This window comes from Ooceraea biroi, chromosome 5 (genome assembly GCF_003672135.1).
Source record: "Ooceraea biroi isolate clonal line C1 chromosome 5, Obir_v5.4, whole genome shotgun sequence".
Classification (NCBI taxonomy): domain Eukaryota; kingdom Metazoa; phylum Arthropoda; class Insecta; order Hymenoptera; family Formicidae; genus Ooceraea; species Ooceraea biroi.
The window spans coordinates 9,667,339-9,688,714 of NC_039510.1; the positions used below are offsets into that span (position 1 = coordinate 9,667,339).

Genomic DNA, 21,376 nt, shown 5'->3' on the forward strand with positions numbered 1-21,376 from the left:
ATATTTTTATTCCTTTTTATGCCTAATTCTTTATATTTAAAATTTTTCACATATAGGAATATATAATTTACAGATGTATTACGAAAAGTGTATTCCAACATGATTCGCTTATGTGATATGAAACTACTCTGAAATGAGCCGTTCTTCGGATAGATTTCTGTGGCTTCGATCGATGTTCAAAGATGAGTTGCCCATCTTCTCGTTGTTGTTCTATGGTTTTGCCACTATTTTCCTTTTTCCCTTCTTTTTTATCAATTCTTTTAAACAATATCTTGAAATGTGTGCCAATAAAAAGAATAATGCAGCTATTTAATTTATATCAAGAATGAGAATGTCGTTAAGACGGCCTTGATATTTACCTACGTGTATAATTGGCACATTAACCTACAAAACCAGTGACAGTTATGTTGTACGATGATGTGAACCATACGTGAGTTTCGTGAAATTAAAGTGAACGTATTAAGTGACACATTTGGATCGCAGAACGGAGATTTCGAATTGCGATTTCTCTCGATGCCTTCGTGACGACAAATGTAAAAAAATATCAATCTCAAAAATCGGTTTGTGCGTCGGAGTAAACGTGTCGTGCACTATGTCGAGTCCTGATGGAAAGTCCAACGAGCCATATCGCCAGTTAGAGGAATCGCACGGTGCCGAGTTGAACATTTACGCTCGCAGCACATCGAGTTGCCACCCGAGCCTCGAAAATGGCACTGAACGATCGATGGAGCTTTCATCCGTTGTGGTTATACCCGATGGTATGTTGCATCGAGTCAAATCTGTAAAACTACATGATGGATCACGTACGATAGTTTTCTAATTATTTGCCGTATCCTAATTGTACAATAGGGTTTACCTAACGTTAACACCAATAGAGGATGGTACATCATGTAAATACTTAAGAGCCGCATGACAACATAACACTCGGGAGGCTGGTTTTACTAATGGCTATTAAGAGTTGTGCTGATAACACGGAGGACGTTGCAAAGTATCTTTAACAACAATGTATGTATGTTAGGAATGCATGCACGTGAAAAAGTTGTGTGTATCTATACATACATGATTCTGTAGAATTCTGTTTTACAGTTACATGAATATATTTGGTTGTTTAACATTTAAGAGGATAATGTGTGCTTGTATATTTTATTTGTGTATAAAGCAGATTTAGACGTGCTGTAATGATATGTAAAGAAGCGTAAGATTCTATGGGGTAATTAAATCCCATTGAAATTGTCTATTGATAAATTTGGCAGATACATTCACCGTGGTACAAGCCATCAATGCCTTGGGCTTCGGGAAGTTCCAAGTAAAATTGTCTCTGTTCACGGGTCTTTGTTGGATGGTAGACAGTATGGAGATTACGATACTGAGCATCCTCAGTCCATCGTTGCATTGCGATTGGGGCATTTCTAGATATCAGCAAGCACTGACGACAACAGTAATTTTTAGATTTGCATTATTATTCTTGCAGATGTATAATGATTGTGAGAACTGTAATACTTATTCTTGCAAAAATCCAATTTTCAGGTAGTCTTTCTTGGTATGATGTTAAGCTCCACTTTCTGGAACATTCTGAGCGACAGATACGGCCGCAAACAAGCTTTAACTTTGTGCGCAGTACTTCTGTCTTACTACGCGTTTCTAAGCTCGTTTGCACCAAGCTTCCTCTGGATCCTACTGCTCAGAGGAGTTGTTGGGTTTGCTATTGGTTGTGTGCCACAATCGTAAGTATTTGGTAAGTTTCTTAAATAACCAGCGACTTACTTATCTTGCAACGCGCTGTTACCGTCATGTCTCATTCTGTAGGGTAACACTATACGCAGAATTTCTGCCAGCGAAACAACGAGCCAGATGCGTTATCCTATTAGACGTAGGTTCACGTGAAGTATATAAATTAATGTTATGTATAACATATTTTTATTGCAGCGATAGTATAAAAACAATTTATGTTGCTAGTGTTTCTGGGCTCTCGGCGCTTGTTTCGAGGTCGCGATTGCCTTGATCGTCATGCCCAACTTCGGATGGCAGTGGCTTCTGATACTATCATCCGTCCCGCTGTTCATCTTTGCTGTAATAACACCGGTAATAGTCTTACATATTTTTGATTTACATCGTTTATCTAGCCATTTATATTGGCCATCGATATCTCGGGGAGTTCGAATTCCTTCGAATAAATTCTTTAGCAAAATTTACCAAGTATTCAGTATTGCATGTATTTGCAGTGGCTTCCGGAGTCTACGATGTTCGACATGGCAAACGGGAGAACGGACCTCGCAATCGCGACGTTGGAGCGCGTAGCTAGAGAAAATAAAAAATCATTACCTCTAGGGAGACTAGTGATGGATCGATTCTATCAGTCTCATCACAGTCGACTCAAGGATGTTCTTAGTAAAGAAATGTGCAAAACGTCCACTTTATTGTGGCTCGTATGGTGAGTGGAAAGTTGTGAAGACTTCGACATTCCTACAACCGTCTCGGTTGATAGCACCGAGAATGTTTTAAGCACGCTTAGTGGTCCTGCGTTTTCAGGATGAGTACAGCATTCTGTTATTACGGCGTGGTGCTGATGACGACGGAACTCTTTCGCACATCGTCGGAGCAGTGCGGTGCGTGGGGCACGACGAGCAAAGACGAGGGCGCGTGCCAGCTCGAGTGCCAATTACGGCGTGGCGACTACATCGATCTGCTCTGGACGACGTTAGCCGAGTTCCCCGGGATTTTCTCCACCGTTTTCGCGATCGAGAAGATCGGCAAGCGAAAAACGATGGCTTGCCAGCTGGTGATGTTTGCCATGGTGGTCTGCTTCCTGGGCAGGACCTGCCTGTTGAGTCGCGCGTCGTTGACCATCGCCATCTTCTTAGCGAGGGGCCTGATCGCCGGCGTGTTTCAAGCCGCGTACGTCTACACGCCAGAAGTGTACCCCACGCATTTGCGTAGCGTAGGCGTGAGCGCGTGTAGCGCCATGGCGCGAATCGGCGCGATGGTTACTCCGTACATCGCGCAGGTGTTTCTACAGTGGTCGATCACAGGTGCAATGGCTATTTACGCGGCAACTGCACTGTGCGCTGCCATCGCCACGTTTGCGCTCCCCGTAGAGACGAAACCTCAGCAATCAAATGAAACAATAGGTCAAGAGAATAGATAAAAATTTTTAGAAACGAGTATTTTTTTTAAGTAAATTAAAAGTCAAGAGACCAAGATTTACTATTTCGTTGCATGTTACTTAAGGTACTCTCGCATTTATTGTTTAATCAAGTGGGCATATTTTTATCATAAGTATTATGTATGTATTTTCCATATTTATTTTAATGCTGTACAATATTAACGAAGAGCACTCTCATTTGCAAGGGCCTATGACCACAGATTGCTAATCGCACATTGCAGGATATACAGATACGAAGACTGATGTATAACTGATATACTAGGAAAGTGCCAAAACAAGTATTTGTTGTAAATGTAATGTCTTTATTTTCGTCATATATGTTGAATCTGTTTTCTGAAAATATACTGGTTACGCGATTGGCTGAACAAGAGGCTACTTACGCTGCGGTTGCTTCAAGATACATTGTTTTATACCAAAATTGTACCAAATTTGACCATCAATTCTTATACTATAGTGACAAATAAACAGAGTTATTTTGTAACTTGTAACTTGTGACATTCCATCTCTCCTGCGCGTGCTGCTATAATTTACAAGGTAACAGTCATGTTACATTTTTATAATTGCAATGTAATTTGGAGACAAAATAATAAGTAGAGTATTATTTAATAATTAATATATAATTGCATTATTGTATATTATGTACATATACATCTCACATGTATATATAATCAAGTCTATATACAATAATAGATTTGATTCTTATTTGTGTGCGTAGGTACATTGATAACAGGCACATTGTATATTATATGATTACGATATAATTATCATAGCAAGGTAGTATTATAAAATATAATTATATGACTACGATATAATTATCATAGCAACTTAGTATTATAAAATATGTATAATTATATGACTATGATATAATTATTATAATAATTATAGTATTATTTCATGAATGTACTGTATTGACCGGAAAGCCCGTCTCAAACTTTTTAGCAAACTTCGGGACTTTATATTAAGAACTAATTCTTAATAAACTAATTTCGTGTGTATGTGTGTGTGTATAATTTTAATGCCGCGTCCGAAAGGTAGTAGTCTTGAAAACCAGCGTACGAGCATGTTTGCGATGCCGCGAATGAATAATGAGGCATGTGAATTGGAAAGAAAAATATAAAATAATTAATAATATAAAATATGAGAGTTTATTTAAATGCTGCAAAAGAGAGTTAAAAAAATAGCGAACGAGACATGATCTGGAACAGCTTTATTGTTCGACGATAAAAACAATTTGATGGAATCAACTGAAGCCTAGGACACTCACTATTTCTTTGTACGAATTGCGCAGTCCATACTATATTATGTCGATGGGTTGACTACTCGTGCCAAGACTAGCGCGGCCGCGCTTTCGCTTTTTCAGCATGCCCTTTCGCGCCATATAGAACCGAATCGTGCTAATCGGTATCTTGTACTTGTCTGAGCTTCGTTGGAACGTCATGCCGCATGCCACCATGTCCGACGCTTGCTTGAGTTCCTTTTCCGAGCGCCTTCGTCGTCGTCCATAGGAAGTTTCTTTTTGGCAAGTGGCTGAAAGAAAACGTTTAATACATTCAAGTTTATCTCAAAACCTCCTTCCAGTTGAACGGCACATTGACATATCCAGAAAGGGTGTAAGAAGTTTCTTACCTTCGATCACAGGGAGTGAGTTCCTAGTGTTGCGATTGCTAGTCCGTACCGTGTTAATGGAATACGATTTGCTGTTGTGCTGTTGAACGACCTGCTTGTCTGTCTCCATCTTCACCTCAATTTCGGTTGCGTCGCAAGAGTCGCTGAGGGCCTTCTCCGGATGCTCCGGTGCTTCGCTGCGCTCCATATTCAAGTTGGATGTGTTAGAATTGAGCGAGACAGGAGTAATGGTGACCGAGGAGCCGTTTGCCGTGCTGGTCGTGGCCATTGTTGAACACGCGGGAGAGTCAGGGTTACTTTCGTTGGTGGATGAAGCGTTCTCGGTCTTGACTTGGGCAACGTCATCGTGGGTAGGCGTTGGCGAAGTGACAGGTGGATTAGAATCAGACGACTGTGTATTGCTGTCATTCAACGAGCTTTCACGTACCAGAGATAAGCCATGTATCTAACAAAGAGTTCTTGCAGGTAAAAGCGTACGAGAATTATAGTGTTTCTTTAAAACAGAATTATGCAAAGGATCAAATTTCAAAAACTTCTAAAAAGTAATGTAAAAATTATTAATATACTTTCGCTAGGCTTAATGAGAACAAAATATTATAAATATATAAAAATATTATAAACAAAATATTACAGCTAAAACACAAGATACCTGCAAGACATCTGCTGCTTGCATCAGTGTAGCGAGATGTTGCTGCTCCGTATACACCTCTCCACAATACATAAACGTGAGCAGAGCCTGGAGCTCCCACAGTTTCATGTCCCTCAAGAAGATGACAGGGTGAGCACACGGTATCTCCAGCAGAAGGCGTTTTAAATAATCACTGCAGGCGGACAACACAACTTTGTGACACTTTATTGAGCCCCCCTCACAAGCCAGAGTCACATCCACGAATTGCTCAGAACTCAACAGCTTTGGAAATGCGCTGTGCATGTTTGACTGGTAAGAGTTCCAGGAGATGCAAAATTGCTGTGCACCTCTGGGGCAATTACCCTGAGTAGGTAAATTACTTACCCCATTTACAGGCCCCATGATAGGCTCAGTGACGAGCAAACTGCTCATGAAAAATAAAATGTTTTCATTACAACATTGTAGTCTTAATTATCAAGAAAGACTATTTATATGTATTACATTGCACAAAAATTACAACTATTTTGTGAGATATTGTAAGTGATGAGAAAAATTTATAATAAAATTTAAAAACATATTAGAAATGTAATTATTAAATTAGGTACTAGGAATATCTTACATCGTGGAACAACGTAGAACGGAAAATATTAACAATAAAAATCTGATTAGAGGTATAAAATATTTTTAGCAAAGGCACTTTGTTGTTAACGTCGATTGTCAGATCTCAGGAGAGACACGCGTCCACTTTGTTTTTTGGAGGTTAGTTAAGACACATCCATCCACGCCTATAGCAAAGTTATCTTTACCGGCACGTTAATTTTTGTAATTAATGAAACAAACGATAGACTCGATATACTCTCATGTAATACATCGAACGCGACTTTCCAAACACAACAAGACGCGGTGAACAAATAATTTGTTTCAGCTATCAGCTATATAAACAGATTTATCTTTCGTTGTACAACAAATCGTGCACGGGGACATCTATGGAACACCCGGTCTGTTCTTTGTAGCTGTCTGATGCAATACGTTAAAGTGAGACAAGTATATTTTTTCTTACTCTAACTTATTGCGCCAGTCGGCCAGTTCTGCACTGTGCGAGCGCCAAGTGGAGACCCAGGGCCAGGTAGGGATAGATCAGCTGTCGTCGATCTCTCTCACGTTGCGACAATCAATTTTTTAACATGTTTTAATGAGAATTTAGTGCACATAGAGAATACAAAACGCAATCAGTTTTACGTGAATTAATAAGTTGCCAGCATTTGATATTAATTTTCCAGAATGGTAAGTACCCGCAGAAAAAAATTTTGCCCGACAACAGATTGAGGTTAGTCACGCGCGAGGCTCCTTATATGGCAACGTGATTGTGCATGTACGCTAAGGAAAACGCCGTAATTTCTATTTCGATTCTTTAATGCCTTGCAACGTACACGCTCAGTTCGTATATCTCGTATCGTCTCAGCAAAATTATCTGCGAGGTTTGTCTTTCAATTGCAGCAAGATCCGAATGAGGACACTGAGTGGAATGATATTCTCAGAAGAAAAGGCATCATACCTGAAAGGAAGAAAGAGCAAGAGATCACGGAAGATCAAATAGTAAACCTCATAGAGAGTACCATAGACGAGAAAACAGGCCATGGTAATTCAAATCTCCATGTTACATCGCCCCTTTAAATGGGATTCCTGTCTTAACTGCAATTCACCTTATGTTACCTCATCTGCACGTAGCGTCTAATGACTTGGAAGGGAAGAGCTTGGATGAACTGGACGAGCTGGAGGACGAGGAGGATGAACGGGTTCTCGAGGAGTACCGACAAAGGAGGATAGCAGAGATGAAAGAGCTGGCGAACAAGTCCAAGTACGGAGAGGTACGAGAGATATCCGCCGAGGACTACGTCCGAGAGGTCAACAATGCCGGCGAGGAGATCTGGGTCGTTCTGCATCTTTATAAATCCGGGTACGATGAAGAGAGAAAGAGGGATGACAGTGACGAGTATTGATTCTGCTAACGAGCATCGAAGAAGTTAATTGATCGCGTTGCGTTTTAGCATTCCGCTCTGCACCCTGATCAATCAGTATCTCGGTAGCCTGGCGAGGAAGTTTCCTACCACGAAGTTTTTGAAGAGCATCTCCACCACCTGTATTCCTAACTGGCCTGACGGCAATCTCCCCACGATATTCATCTACCACAATGGGAATATGACGAAGCAGATTATTGGCCCTCTCGAGCTGCGTGGCATGAAATTGACCGAAGCAGGTGATACATTTGATTAAAAAAAGTATTTTAATTAAAAAAAGAAATGTACTGAAGGTATAATGATAAGGGGCTTATCGTGCTATTTATCGTGCTGCATTAGAGTTGGAGTGGATGTTGGGGCAAGGGGAGGCAGTATCGACAAACATTAAAGAAGATCCTCGACCCAAAGTAAGGGACGTGTTATTTACAAGCTTGAAGAATGGAAACGATAACGACGATGATGGTAATGACTGGTAATTTACTAAGTCATTTTGAGATTGTTATACAAACAGATACCTAATAAGTATTATCTCAGGTATATAAAAATGGTTTGACATCTTATTTATTTTATATGATTATTGTGGCATGTATAAATGAATTCACTTGCAAATATTGTTTTCGAAATTGTTATATATAATACTGTTCGTTTTAATAAAATATTTTACTATATTATCTCTCACTTTATGGTTATACTAATTTTCCTAAAGAATTTATAAGGAATTTATATGTACATATATAGTTAAAATACTAATTAATGCAAACACAATACAAATATAATCTGTCTAACCTGATCAAATTTAATCAATATTTAATAAACTTTTATTGTCCTAATTATATAAGTTACATAAAAATAAATCAATAAATATTAACTTATGTTTTCTTTCTCTATCTATTCATACACACACATACATAGCGGATTGGGTCTTAACCAATGCAAAGATAAGTTAATAAAGATTATTTGTGTATCACAGCGTAAAAACTAATATTATACAATTATCGCAGTGTAAAAATGTAAAAAATATATATAATATAATATTAATATATAATATATTAACATAAATTATTTGCGTTAATTTGTATCGACTGTTATAGTTAACCATTACGTATAAGGAAACAAAAATTTCATAATCAAAAATTTCAAAATCGTATGTCAAAATGCAGTTTGAGAACCCCTGGTCTAATAATCGCACTTCGCCAAACAAACGACTGCGATCTTTCCCCGATAATCATAATAACTGATGCAATTTTTGCGTGGAGCCATCTACACTTTCGCGGGCCCTATTAGAAGAATGTATAATATAATACGTTTTCAATGCATTGAACGTCGCCACAAGCTATAGGCCGGGCACGTGTATATCGATATTTAGAAAAACGGTTCATTAGAGGCGACAGTGTTTACAGTTCCGACTCTGGAGAGTCTCTTTCCGCGACTATCGCTCTCAAGGACTTCTCAGGTTTCTTTTCTTGTTTAGAGTCGCACTCTTTTGTGCGCCAATGCGAGCCCCCTCGTTGAATCAGTTACTTCAGTTCAGTTTGGTCACTGGTAGGGGATCGACGGGGATGTATCAGTATATAGTTTTGTGATCATCGATAAATAAATATCGAATACTCGCGAATACTCCTCTGCGCAGTAAAACGAGAAGAGGAATTGTCAGGCGGAACGCGCTGCTGCGAAGTAAGTGTGACAACGTGTATATGGTACTTATGGTAAATTGTTTAAACTAAATATGTGATAAAAAGTAACAATTTTATACTGCCTTTTATCTCGCTTCTTGAGAAATAATGACTTTCTTCCCGACCCGCCTTCTATATTCTGAGTTTCATTACGTTGATCGATGTAACAAGTTTTTTTAATTAAAAGAAGGCTATAAGAAATTGAACAATGTGTGTGCAAAATATCATAAATATTTAAATTGAAAAGTTTTTTGAATATTTTCAAATAGTTATGTTTAAATATATACATCTTTCGTGGGTAAGTTTTCCTTGTAAAATTGTGTGTCAATTTTATATATTTTTCCTGTAAGAATTGTCTCTACGTTTACGTAGATATAAATATTTATATTTTATACACATTATAGAATTATCTAAAACATGTAATATGTGCCTGTCAGACTTGTATCCACGTTTGTTATGACTTTAGATAAGCCAAAAGACATTAGACATTTACCATTAGTAAATGAAGGTAAAGCTCTTTATCAATCAAAGATATTGTGTTATGTTAATTTCGCAACAAGGTTAGAAATAGACAATTACAACCAATAATAAACATTCATTTCCATATCTCAAATTTGTGATTTTATCAAGGGCACATATTATTAAACACACATCGATTGCAAAAAAGGTATGTACCAACAATGTTACTCTGTCTTTAGCTAAAGGTTCGTCTCGCTTACTGGAGCTGAGTATGCTAATACCAGGAAAAGCATGAAGAATACTGAAACATATCTGGCTGATGTGGAATGCTCTCAGGTCATTATTCTGGAAGATGCAGATACTAGAAAAGACATAGCAAATAGGACTGAAGACAGTACATTGCTGCCTACACGGAGTCTGCCTAATATTTTAAGGAATAGTAATATAAAGGCACACAAAAATTGTGAAGCTCCTAAATCGCACAAGATGGATACCTATTCTCTACTAAACATGCAACATACAAATACCCCTTGCGAGCTAAACGAGACATTGTCCAGCACTGATTCTGACAAAGAAGCTACTTACAATAAAATCGCATCGTCAAAGTTACATCAACGGAAACAGGTGCACAATCCGTTAAACCTGCAGTGTGATGCACCCGATTGGAATAATAACAAAAATAAAAGATTGCAAAAAGTTGCTCGAGTAGACACCCTAAGCGTTTTACCGAAGGAGGAGAATATCTCAACGAAGAAACTAAAATCTAGTAATAATACTAGGAAGTATTTGTATGACAGAAAACCAAAGAAAATAATAAAGGCCGATAAAACTGATGATATCAAAACAAAAGTATCGAACGAGAAACCAGACTTCGACTTTGGGCTAATCGCTGTTCCGGATGTGAACATGAACGATGAAGTAGTCATTCTGCAAAATGTTGATAACTTTCTCAATAACGATTTAACATTTAGTCAAAGCATTTACGAATCTAACGCTTCAGGCTCTACAAACAGAAGCTGTACAAATAAAAATGATATTGACGCAGGTTCGGAGGAGTTATTTAACGTTTCCTACTGTAACAGCGAAGTCCGCGATTTCAAAAGAAAACCGTACGACATGAATTACAATCCCGTGGTTTCTGGCGGGTTAACGGAGCTCAACAGCACGCAGCCTAAAACTTTCCAAACCAGATTTACGAATAACGAGTATTCACTGATAGACGACCCGGAAGGCGGGTTGATGGACGGAGACATTGCGTCGAGTTACTTGTTCAAACCTAAAGTACTGTACACTTGCACTTGTATGAACTGTACGTCCTACGAGGACATCATATTTTATGAAGAGCCGACCTCGACCTTTACCAGCAGTGACAACAGTGAAGCGGAACTCTATACCTCCGATTTATTTGACTTCTACAGCGATTATTATCATATATTTGGCGACATTTTGAAGGATTCGAATGAAAATCTTTATTACGAGGAGGTCGAAGCAATGGATATTATCAGGGAAAATGCACACGTCGCCGGCAATAGTACAGCGAAAGTAATTGAGAACGGTGCGAGTGCGCTATCAATGGAACAAAATGAATTGCAGAATGCGCCACCGTGTCATACCACTAAAGCGCGGGATAATGGTTTCGAAACATATTCTGCAGAATTTATTGCACACTCCAACGAGTCTAAAAGATCCTCGGAATTCACGGAATTCACGGAAAACGTAAACGGCCTTGATGAAACGAACCGCCTAAATTTGGAGAGCTCTTCGGTGGATAAAAGCAAGGCTACTTTACAAAATGAAGCACTTGCTGAAAATACAGTTTTGGCCGAAACTGTTTCCGCTTCCAAATCCAAAGACGAGCAGCAGAAAAAGAAGCGAGGTAAAAAATATTTAAAAATATTTCTGAAACGTTGTCAGTCTTACTTTTGCTGGGAAAATGGTTTAAAAACAAAGGACCCTGCACATTTTATAGGAAAAAATCGGCTTCAGTCAAATTGGCTGAAATTGAAATATGTTGTAGTTTAGGTGATGCTGATTAAAAGTTTCCTTAGGCAAAAACGCCACAAATCAAAAATATAAAAGATACGACGACTTAAACATTTTTTAAACTCCAATTTTACTCACTTTAAGTCGTTGTATCTTTTATATTTTTGATTTTTGGCGTTTTTGCCTAAGGAAACTTTTAATCAGCATCACCTAAACTACAACATATTTCAATTTCAGCCAATTTGACCGAAGCCGATTTTTCCTATAAAATGTGCGGGGTCCTTTGGCATGTAACAAATGGCACCTATGTTTTAGATGTATATGTTATCCAATGTGCTGAATGTGGAAAACTATTTCACGAGAAGCATCACTTCAGAAAACATTTTACTCGTTGCAAGTTCTACAGGGAGGATTTTAAGTGTCGCATCTGCGACAAAATGTACAGGTAAAAAAATGCAGACAAATAATACGAATTTCTGCTCACCGTTTCATCTACGTGTAATCGTAAATTTACATGTAATTGTAATATTCGCAGATATAAATCATCACTAGTTCAGCACCTGAAGAAGATACACGGTGTATCGTATGGTGTACCCCCCGAAAAGTTCTATACTTGTAACAAGTGCTCAAAGTCATATATTAGATTTCGCGCTTTTCAGCGACACATACTCCTTCACGACGATTAAAAAACGAAGCCTACGGGGATGTTAATGATTATTAACTCTCGTATTCTGATATCTTCATATTGATAACGAAAAACTCAACAACTACGGAAGTTGAAGTACTTGAACATCACAACATACACATGGAAATTCGATATATAGGGCATTAGTTTTTCATATACAATATGTTTACAAAACCAAAAACGATAATTTAATATTTTAATAGTTGTACTATGACTAGTTTTATATTTTTATACATACGTTTACGAGGTCAGTATTTGTCATGTCATTACTTATAATTTTTTTATACTTTTCGCTAAAATGTTTTTGACAATACTTCTTTCTTTATTTCCGGTAGTGCAATCTTGTTATATTTTCAGTTTATTTTACAATGTGTTTCACATCATCGTATTTCTCGTGCGTCACGGATTCTCTGCTGAGTCGAGCTGAAAGGATGCAAATTCATAACAATTTTTTACCTTTTAGTTAATTTCAATGCAATTTTGATTTCAAGTTAGCATATGAGAGAACTGTTTGACACAGAAAAATAATTTTGAAACTAGAACGAAAGAAAAATTGATTTTCTGCCCAGAAAAAGTTTAAGTTTCTAAAGAAATACGAAATAACGAGCATCTATATAGATGAGAAGAGTTAAGTTTTTTTATTCATATTTATTTTATTCGATTGAGAGAGAGAGAGAAAAGTATTATACTAAAATTTGTCTTTTTATATATGTTCTTTTTATTCCGACTTGACAACATTAGAGCGTTTATATATTTATCTTTATAATAAATGTATTAATAAAATTGAGTTATGAGTAAATTATATTTTGATGATAAAATATTATATCAATCAAATACTAGCTTAAATAAAACAATTTTCTGTGAGATCCTACTTTACGAGGACAAGGTTGTTGAAGGATCTTTCTAGGAAAATTGAAGTTAATTAAAGTTGAAATATACGATTAAAATTATTATCAAATTTTCGAGATATGAAGGAAGACGTAATTAAAATAAAAATTAAAACAAATGAAAATATGGACAATAATGGATAATAATTCATTTAATTTGGGAAAAGATGTTGCGTTCCTAAACTAACGCAACTAACATGCGCGTGTGTGAAGTCGTGACCAAGTTGCGATAGACAGCAGAAGTTAGATCGTCGTTATGCAGAAAGCGAGATTACTTCCGGTCGTGATTCCGATCTTTCCACGAAGTACTGCCTGTCCGTCGCTATTTACACGTCGTCGTTCTCAGCCATAAATTATAATGAAGCATCCCGTCACGTAACCGATGTTCGAATTCACTGGAGCTCGTGTCGCGACGGGTAAAGGGTGGCTTCGCCTTTTTAACGACGTACGATATCAGCACGCTCGAGCCCGTAGCCAGTACGTCGAATTGCGACGTTGTAACGCGCGATATCGACCGCGCAAAACTCATCTCGTCGAGATGCCTCGCGGTATCTCGGCGAATAAATATGTAATCTTCGCGGCCTCAATCGGCATCACGCGACCAGCTGATTTTCGATAAACCTTAATGCAATTTTAAACACGTGCATTTCGTTGTTTCCTTGCCGACACAATCTGCGTACCGTCGCGAGGAACTAAAATTTCAAAGTGGCAGAAAGCTCATTCGCTTCCGCGATTTATTTCGGAATAGCACATACACCGTAGGAAGGTACTATTTCGAGTATCAAGAGGATACATTTCGGAAAAGTAATCCATCTTCTTTGACGTTCAAGATGGAGTTCGAGTCTTCAATAGGACTAGAAATGGTCTCCGCTTTCGTAGACTTCAATAAGATATATTCTTTTTCATGATGTATCTTTACAAAAAAGATTAATGCGCTTTAGGCAATTATATCTGCGTTAGAATTCACTTAAGAACCAAAGTACATTTTAAGTATTATTAGCAGCAAGATGTTACCGATGCTCGACCGTAAATCTATGGAGGATCGGAGAGGAAATATAAGAAATTAAATAAAACCAACAAAATCACGCGAGTGATTGATTTATCGCGTTCGATCACTTTGTTTATGATCATAAGTGGAGCGCTAGTCCGCCGCAAATTATTGGAATCGCCAGCTGGAAGAGACTCCAAAAAATTTACGGAAACGGGCCTCCACCCCTGAAAGAGATTTGCGGGAAATAAGGAGGAATCGCGTGGCGGCAGAATATCGCTCCTGACGAAGTATCCGACGTTACTTGCAGTATCGGCGAGCAACTACCGACACGGAAATATGAGAGCGAAAGAACAGAAAGGGAGGCATCCACAATTTCTGATATCGCGATATTAGCGGCCACCCCTGTTGTTTCATCATCACGCTTACAGCTTGTCGCGGTGAGAAAGAAAGAAAGAAATTTATATACCTTTTACTACCAATTTAAATACCAAAAGGTATTTAAATTTTAAATTAGAAGTATTTTAATCGTGAAGTAACTTTTTGATTCATGTCCCTCCCCCTTGAAAAAAATCCTGCCTTTGTCCCCACACGTGCCACCTTTCTCCGGTGTCCTCCCCGTCGGGTTTTTTCCCTCTCGCGGGAAAAAAAGGGGCGGTCCACGGTGGCGCCGTGTCCGGCCAAAACGCGAACGACAGCTTGCGCCGGAACCGCGCAGATCCTCTCGTCAGTAGTTGCCCAGACGCTGTCACGGGCGTAGCTGGATGCTGGATCGTCTCTCTCTCTCGCGCACGCGTGTGCCGCAGGGAGGCGCTTCCTTTTCTTCTTCCTCTTCCTCCTGATCACGTCCCACGTCGCCCTCGTCGTTGACGACGTCGCCGCCGCCGCCGCCGTCGTCGTCGTCGTCGTCATCGTCGCCGTCGCCGTCGCCATCGCCGTCGTCGCCGCCGCCGTTGTCGTCGTTGGCGATCATTTCTGATCGCCGCGTCGCGCTCGTTGACGCGACCCGATCGTCACCCCCGGGAACAGGGGGAAGGTGCCGGGGAAAAGGGAGGCCGACGACGAAGAGTTCCTCCTGCCGGCGTGACCGAGGGGGAGGGGGAGAGAGAGAGAGACAGGCAGACAGATAGAGTTAGATCGAGAAAGAGAGAAAGTGAATAGGTGGACCAAGACGAGAAGGGGAGGGAGAGGTGGACGAGAGAAACGAAGGAACATAGAGCAAGATAAAGACCGACCGACCGACGAGAAGATAAGGGAGAGGTGTTGCTCAAGCAGTGCTCTGTGTATGGTGCAGTGCGGTGCTGTGCTCAAGGGGGAGAGAATGGCGTGGACGGATTTCGCGTGCGTCTCGCCGTGACGTAGAGAGAGGTAAGAGAGCGCCGCCTTTTATGTGTTGCATCCCTTAATTCTCCTCTTTTTCTTTCTTCGTTCCCTCCCTCTTTCTCTGTCCTACTCGCACCGTTTCATCCTTTCCGCCGCGCCGCTCCGAACTCGTGATCGCCGGGCGGAAGGTTTGCCTGCCGAATTCTACATCCGATCGTGATATTCTAAATTCTATTTTACGCGTTGAGCAGCATCGGAACCGGTGGATCGGTTCTGATTTGACGAGGCTCGGCGAAAGAACGCAATTATCCGTCGGGCTGGAGAGTCGGAGACCGGCGCGGCGGCGCCTTGTCGCGCGCGCGTCTGACGCGACGCGTGTCGTTACTACTGACGGCCCTAAGCGCTGGCTGCGCTACTTGGCTCGTCATTGGCATCGACGGTCCATCGCGATCGACGTCGCCACGTGTCGAAGAAATTCAGTTAATCACATCTTTACGTTTACTTGATTTATTTTTCTTCACGAGAGCAATTGAAGATATTCTACCTTTCATCTATATTTTATTTATGAATATTTTATTTATGAATGCGATTGTTGACCTGGTGAACCACGAAAGAACAGTCTTACTGCTGCGTTCTCGCTGAATGTGATAGCCACGAGGAAGACGGAGGTCTTTTCCTCCAAGAAATTATGGACAGTCGCACGAAAACATAAATGCTCGGTCATAATCTCTCCCGTGTGCCACCCACGATCTAAGAAAATGTTTAATTTTGTGGATAAAATTTACGGCTGGCATTCGCATAATCAGCGAATTTCACCGGCATCGTCATTCTCTACCGGGGGATAACGGTAAAAAAGAAAAGAAGAAGAAACGGGCTTCGTTACCGCATTATTTATGAGGAAAGAACTTATTTATCTTGACGAGGGGTACTGTCTGTAGGGCTGAGAGAAAAGGGCCGCGGCTAAATAAACGAGAATACTGTCGGTGTAAACGCGATGTATAGCCAGGCGAAGATCACACGTGACGCCGATCGATATCCTCTCCAGTATAATCTCTTTTGCGAATCTGATTTCCTTGTCCCTGTTACGTGGCGAGCATATTGTACGGCGCGGAGGAAATTGAATTCAGAAATATTCATTCGTCGCGTCTCTTTGTAGAAACCTCCAGAATTGAAAACGCAAAGAGAAAGAAAAAGAATCGAGAACTCTGGAAGGCGGAACTATTTCGTCGCACGTTTATGGATGTCGTTGGAATTACTGGTATTCCACGATGCTGTCTTTTTCAGCAAACGTAATCCCTTCCGACTCGCCATAAAAATTCACTGAATCTCTCCCAATAAAATTACAAACTCGATAATCTATCCGCAGAAATTATCAGATTGATAATAACATAATTGATTTGTGTACTACACGCGTTGGAAAGATTTTTTAATGGATAGTGATGGGGCAATTCAATTTTCGCCTCGTACATTAAATCCTCTCGCGGTTATTGGACGTTATTATTATATTTCTGTAACATACGCGCGACACTCGTATAACGTGACTTTAGGGCCTCCGCTATTGTTATAGGGACGACGTTAAATCAAGCACCGAAATCAAGTTTGATGCTGCTTAATCGTACGGTAAAATGGTCATAAGTTTCTTGTGCCCTGCTTCTTCGTCACAGTATCGTTCTCAGACTTTACGATATTCGTCACGTCCCCTAGGCTCGGCCGTTTGCTGATTTCAGCGCGCTCTTGCTCCGTCGCGAGAGCTAATCAAAAGTAAATTGCGTTTATCAAGATACATCATCGTGAATTGAGTTTCGCTGAAATTGAAACTGAAATTTTGATCCGTCCTCACGACACACGTCTTTCATTTTCGACGTTCTTTTCTTGGCTCCCGTCAAGTTTAAATTATCTCGCTATCAAAAAAAGAAGAGAAATAATTCAGTATGATTTATACACGGCGCACGTCCGGTTTGCTCATTTACTCCGTTGAAGCTTGATCTTGTTCCTCCTCAAGATTACAAAGTCCCGCGATTAAACCCCGAATTAAATTCTGACGAGGTGCCGACGAGCATCAATTACGCGGGAGTCTTGCTTCTCGGCCGTACCGATTTTTACGAGCTCAGTACGTCTATCCATCTACGTGAAGGCTTCCCCCTTTTTTCCTCTCCTCCTTCCTCTCCCCCTCGCCTTTCCGGTTCCTTTATCCGTCGCGATTTATGAACTCGCAACTGAAATGCAGACCGCGCGTGCATTCGCGCGCATCCATGCGCGAGAATCGCCGCGGAAAAGCGTGGATGCCGGGGGATGATGGAGGGATGTTCATTGGCGTCCGGACGGCGCTCCGTGTCTGTACGACGCAATGGAAAATCATCGTGTCCGACTGCAGCGTGTCGGTACTTTTCCGGGCTTGCGGTCCTCCCTGCAGAAGCGTTTCCATTCGTGAACCTCGGCTCCGCGCGGTTTAATACCAGCTGGAACGACGCTCGGTCGCGTTCGTGGCCGACCTAAAACCAGCTACATATCCTCGCTCTCTCGCCCCGTAACCGCGTTATCGTCGCCCGGCTTGGTGCCTCGTCAGCGACGCTGATAACGCGTGTCAGGCATACGTAGTCGCTCCAAAACCGAAATCCCATCAGACACCCATTCTGCCGGAATTTAAGCTCGCATTACGCGGCTCCAGATATACGCGTTTGCAGCGTCGCGCTCGTGCTCCAGCTGCTGCTTTCTGCGTACTAGCAATTGCTCAGCAAATTGTCATGTGACGATAAATCCACAAATGTAATAAATATGCAGATGACGTTAAGTTGGTGCGAAGAATGTATCGTATCTCTTGTAATCGATGACGGAATCACCGCAAAACTGTCATAATTGTCTATCGTCACGCGACTATAAGCCTCCCTTTTTTAAAATTTATGTTATGTATATATAAAATTCATTGAGAGAATTTTAGGAAAATCCATTTACGCAAGATCCTTGATGTACCTCGGTACAACCTTCTCGTTTCCTCAAGTCACGGATGAACGTGGAGATGGTGAAATTGCTCATTTCTACGATTCCTTCTGAAATTGCCTTAAATTTATTCCGTGGGAGAGAGATAACTACTCGAAAGCAGAACCGAGCGACATTTCCTGTTGAGTCGCGATTCGAAAATGCGATGGATGTCGACGTCAAATATTTACTATTAGATATATATATATATATATCATAGAATATATTTGCATATTTATTCCTCAATAATTTTCTACGGAAGAATTCACGAGGCAATTTTACCGGGCTACCAAGACTTTTCATTTATATGTACAAATGTTTAAGAAGTACTTTGTGTGGCTATTTATCTTGTTTGTACAAAATGACTCTGGGTAAGATGGGGTGTGTAAATACCTTTGTTACTGTATTCACGTGAGATCAATATCAAGTTAAGCCTGGAATGGACTGAAACCCAATTCTGTATTGTAGAATCTTAGTAACGCTTCTTACATTGTGTGTGAGATATCGAAGAGATAAAATTAATCCTCTGATTCTTATCGATTCCAGTGAGTCATTCTTTGTCGGTTTTCGAAAAGTTTGGTATACATTTGAGCACCACACTAAATTATGAAGGGAAACTATCGTGCGCGCTGTTGGACCTTGTCGAATAACGATTGCATTTCTATTTTTGAATATTGCCAAAATCAGCCACGGACGTGAGTTTCCTTTCAGATTCTTTAAACATTATTTCTATATTCGTGTCTGACCTCGTCCTTCACTCACTCGTGTGCATGTGATTAGTTTATTCATATCAATAACCTGTTTTATCTTTCCACGTTTTTCTTCTTTTTATTTTTAGCAAATGTCTTGATTAATTGATACTAACGACAAATTTGTGCCACGTATCGGTAATTGTGTTTAAAAAAATGTTCATGTAAGTTTGGTATTCTGTTTTATTTCTCTGATCAATTGAGTTCTTGATGAGGAAAATGCTAACATTAACTTGTAATTATAATAATTATTATTTTGTTTATAGTTTGCGCTAAGAGAAAATAGCGTTTCGGTAACGAAAGATGCTAGTTTTATGTATGTCGCGACGAAAAAGAAAATTTTATTGCAAGTTGTCCCTTGATGTTAATGCTTCCTGATGTTATTTATTATGAGGAGAATTCCATTTTCACTCATAACAAACGTCGAAAAAGAACACTCAGCGTATCAGCTTCTTTTCTGTTTGCTATTATTATTTGTCGTTCTTGCATGCGCAAGCAAAAAGCCCAGAGCATAATATAGAGTGAGGTACACTGGGTTTATTATTATGGCTATACAGGGGTAGCTTTATAATTAATGTTTATCTAATTATGTAAATACTTCGTTATTCTTTATTGTCCACTGCATACCGCACAATACTACACACTACTCATTAAGCTATTAATATTGATGTAATATAGCGAGGCTTTAGAGGAGCAGGATTCTTATATCTCTCGAGTGTAAAAAAATTTATAAAATATAATAAAATATAAAAATATCCCAGCAGCGTAATTTTCAAGAGGCGCTGCAAAAATTTATATAAAAATAATGTACATATATAAAGTATAAAGTGTATAAAAGTATAAACTGTACAACGTGTAAAAAACTTCTCTTCGCGTCTCTTCGAAGAGGGAATTGATCTTTTAATAAAAACGGTGTGTGCGAAAAAATAACCGTCTGACGTCTCTTTTTACGTATTTAAAAATCTCGCTGTAATACATTACGCACTGTACGTAATACATAAATGATTCACGTTCTTCTTCTCTGACGGGATGCCGCGCGCGTACACGCTAAATATATAATAATACAATGTCTCGGACATAGAATTATACCGCAAACGTCCCATGCAATCGCGCTCGGCGCGATATCCCTTTTATCATCCCTCTCTGTACATCATTCTAACATATCCGCCCATTATTTTTCCTTCTGCCATCATCACTCACAACCCGCACACTGACAGAGACTCACGCACATGTGCGATACTCCTCGTTCGATCCACAATTGTAAATCACATTTCAACATGTTTCCTTGAAAGAGGCTGAGTCGATTAATTAATCGACGCACACAGAGGACGTAACGAGGATGCGTAATTATCCAATTAATAAGTAATACCATATCGCGGGCGCTGCACGACAGATAGATGTAATAAAACCTGATAAACGAGCAGCGCGATACTACAATCGCACGCTCGATAAATTACTACGGTGTAACCCTAGACAGGAATCACTTTGATGCAATTGACGAGCGTAGAATTTGCGGTATTGCGCAACCGAATAATGCGAATCCGTGTGGCCGCGTGTCGATTCGATCGTGCGTTACGGCATCGTTATCGCGCCGGACGGTATATCTTTCAAGAGAAACGCTTTATAGCAGGCGTGTTCCGATAAACTTGGTAATTTGATTAATTTCACTCACGGTTGCCATCCATTCGCGTTAGTAGTTGGATCTCTTATCATTTTCACTAAAAGTATCCTGAATGTGTGCTGCAGATCGAATGCAAGTCTCACGCGAGTCTCTCGTCCCGCAGCCACAAATAATTAATGATTTTCGCCAGTACAATCAATCCATCAATGCGTCGCTGCTATCTTAAACGCATCAAAAAATACGCGTGAAAAGGTTCATTCTATGTGTATTTACTCGGTTATCGAACGCGGATTTCTCACGTTTCATTCGAGTTTTATAAGAGCTTTCGTGATTCTTCGGACGACGACACGCAAGCCACCCGTAACGGTCGCAAGTTCGCAATTTGTCAATTAAGTTTCTCGCTCTGTTTGACGAGCATACTGGGTTGGAGCTTTGCAGGGCAAATACGAGGGACACTTCGCCGTAACGAGACTGACAGGACTTCCAAGCACAAAAGCAGTTTGGTGCGATCCGCTTGACCAAACATACACATTTTTCGAATGCGCTCTCGATGTCGCATGAAACGAGAGCAAATTTTTTTAACGAACGTCTCAATGG

At 40.1% G+C, this 21,376-nt stretch overlaps 4 protein-coding genes and 1 long non-coding RNA gene across 10 annotated transcripts in view; 3 read left to right on the forward strand and 2 right to left on the reverse strand.

Moving 5' to 3' along the window:
* The first annotated feature begins 227 nt into the window (after positions 1 to 227).
* LOC105287014 (viral IAP-associated factor homolog) lies at positions 228 to 8,113 on the forward strand. 2 transcript variants are annotated; one of them, XM_011352379.3, is made up of 11 exons: positions 228 to 758; positions 1,254 to 1,438; positions 1,528 to 1,724; positions 1,807 to 1,870; positions 1,957 to 2,082; positions 2,223 to 2,431; positions 2,530 to 3,091; positions 6,915 to 7,056; positions 7,146 to 7,374; positions 7,466 to 7,674; positions 7,775 to 8,113. In XM_011352379.3, the coding sequence occupies exons 1-11, from the start codon at positions 593 to 595 to the stop codon at positions 7,909 to 7,911; spliced, it is 2,226 nt and encodes a 741-aa protein (XP_011350681.2). In that variant the 5' UTR covers positions 228 to 592; the 3' UTR covers positions 7,912 to 8,113. The 2 variants fall into 2 exon arrangements, with proteins under 2 accessions (XP_011350681.2, XP_019889789.1); XM_020034230.2 differs by lacking the exons at positions 228 to 758; positions 1,254 to 1,438; positions 1,528 to 1,724; ... (2 more) ...; positions 2,223 to 2,431; positions 2,530 to 3,091 and adding an exon at positions 6,553 to 6,701.
* Positions 1,901 to 2,322, reverse strand: LOC113561930. The gene is made up of 2 exons (XR_003406530.1): positions 2,194 to 2,322; positions 1,901 to 2,068 (listed from the first exon to the last, which is right to left on the reverse strand). It is a non-coding gene; the product is annotated as an uncharacterized LOC113561930 (long non-coding RNA).
* On the reverse strand, positions 3,274 to 6,543 carry LOC105287011 (broad-complex core protein isoforms 1/2/3/4/5). Of its 2 annotated transcripts, XM_011352375.2 has the most exons (5): positions 6,037 to 6,543; positions 5,802 to 5,841; positions 5,439 to 5,610; positions 4,790 to 5,234; positions 3,274 to 4,690 (listed from the first exon to the last, which is right to left on the reverse strand). In XM_011352375.2, exons 2-5 carry the CDS (start codon positions 5,804 to 5,806, stop codon positions 4,458 to 4,460), a joined length of 855 nt encoding a protein of 284 aa, XP_011350677.1. In that variant the 5' UTR covers positions 5,807 to 5,841; positions 6,037 to 6,543; the 3' UTR covers positions 3,274 to 4,457. The 2 variants fall into 2 exon arrangements, with proteins under 2 accessions (XP_011350677.1, XP_011350675.1); XM_011352373.2 differs by having other exon boundaries at positions 5,439 to 5,841.
* Positions 8,114 to 8,269: 156 nt separating the features above from the next.
* Positions 8,270 to 13,034, forward strand: LOC105287010. 2 transcript variants are annotated; one of them, XM_011352372.2, is made up of 4 exons: positions 8,270 to 9,109; positions 9,807 to 11,443; positions 11,866 to 11,995; positions 12,086 to 13,034. In XM_011352372.2, exons 2-4 carry the CDS (start codon positions 9,859 to 9,861, stop codon positions 12,234 to 12,236), a joined length of 1,866 nt encoding a protein of 621 aa, XP_011350674.1. In that variant the 5' UTR covers positions 8,270 to 9,109; positions 9,807 to 9,858; the 3' UTR covers positions 12,237 to 13,034. The 2 variants fall into 2 exon arrangements, with proteins under 2 accessions (XP_011350674.1, XP_019889791.1); XM_020034232.1 differs by lacking the exon at positions 8,270 to 9,109 and adding an exon at positions 9,116 to 9,616.
* A 1,808-nt stretch (positions 13,035 to 14,842) lies between these two features.
* LOC105281248 (two pore potassium channel protein sup-9) overlaps positions 14,843 to 21,376 on the forward strand; it is an 85,564-nt gene continuing 79,030 nt past the window's right edge. For all 3 annotated transcript variants that reach the window (XM_026969439.1, XM_026969438.1, XM_026969440.1), the window contains exon 1: positions 14,843 to 15,478. The gene's annotated coding sequence lies outside the window, so the exon portion shown is untranslated. The remainder of the gene's footprint in view (positions 15,479 to 21,376) is intronic.

Excerpts from the sequence above, each read along its gene's own strand:
- LOC105287011 (XM_011352373.2), bottom strand. The coding sequence starts at position 5,819 with ATGGGGCCTGTAAATGGGGTAAGTAATTTACCTACTCAGGGTAATTGC. Across the intron at positions 5,235-5,438 it reads AAGCAGCAGATGTCTTGCAG|ATACATGGCTTATCTCTGGT; the intron begins GTATCTTGTGTT and ends ACTCTTTGTTAG. Across the intron at positions 4,691-4,789 it reads CTCACTCCCTGTGATCGAAG|CCACTTGCCAAAAAGAAACT; the intron begins GTAAGAAACTTC and ends GTTTTCTTTCAG.
- LOC105287014 (XM_011352379.3), top strand. The coding sequence starts at position 593 with ATGTCGAGTCCTGATGGAAAGTCCAACGAGCCATATCGCCAGTTAGAG. Across the intron at positions 1,725-1,806 it reads ATTGGTTGTGTGCCACAATC|GGTAACACTATACGCAGAAT; the intron begins GTAAGTATTTGG and ends CTCATTCTGTAG. Across the intron at positions 3,092-6,914 it reads TCGCCACGTTTGCGCTCCCC|CAAGATCCGAATGAGGACAC; the intron begins GTAGAGACGAAA and ends TTTCAATTGCAG.
- LOC105287010 (XM_011352372.2), top strand. The coding sequence starts at position 9,859 with ATGAAGAATACTGAAACATATCTGGCTGATGTGGAATGCTCTCAGGTC. Across the intron at positions 11,444-11,865 it reads GCAGCAGAAAAAGAAGCGAG|ATGTATATGTTATCCAATGT; the intron begins GTAAAAAATATT and ends CCTATGTTTTAG. Across the intron at positions 11,996-12,085 it reads ATCTGCGACAAAATGTACAG|ATATAAATCATCACTAGTTC; the intron begins GTAAAAAAATGC and ends TAATATTCGCAG.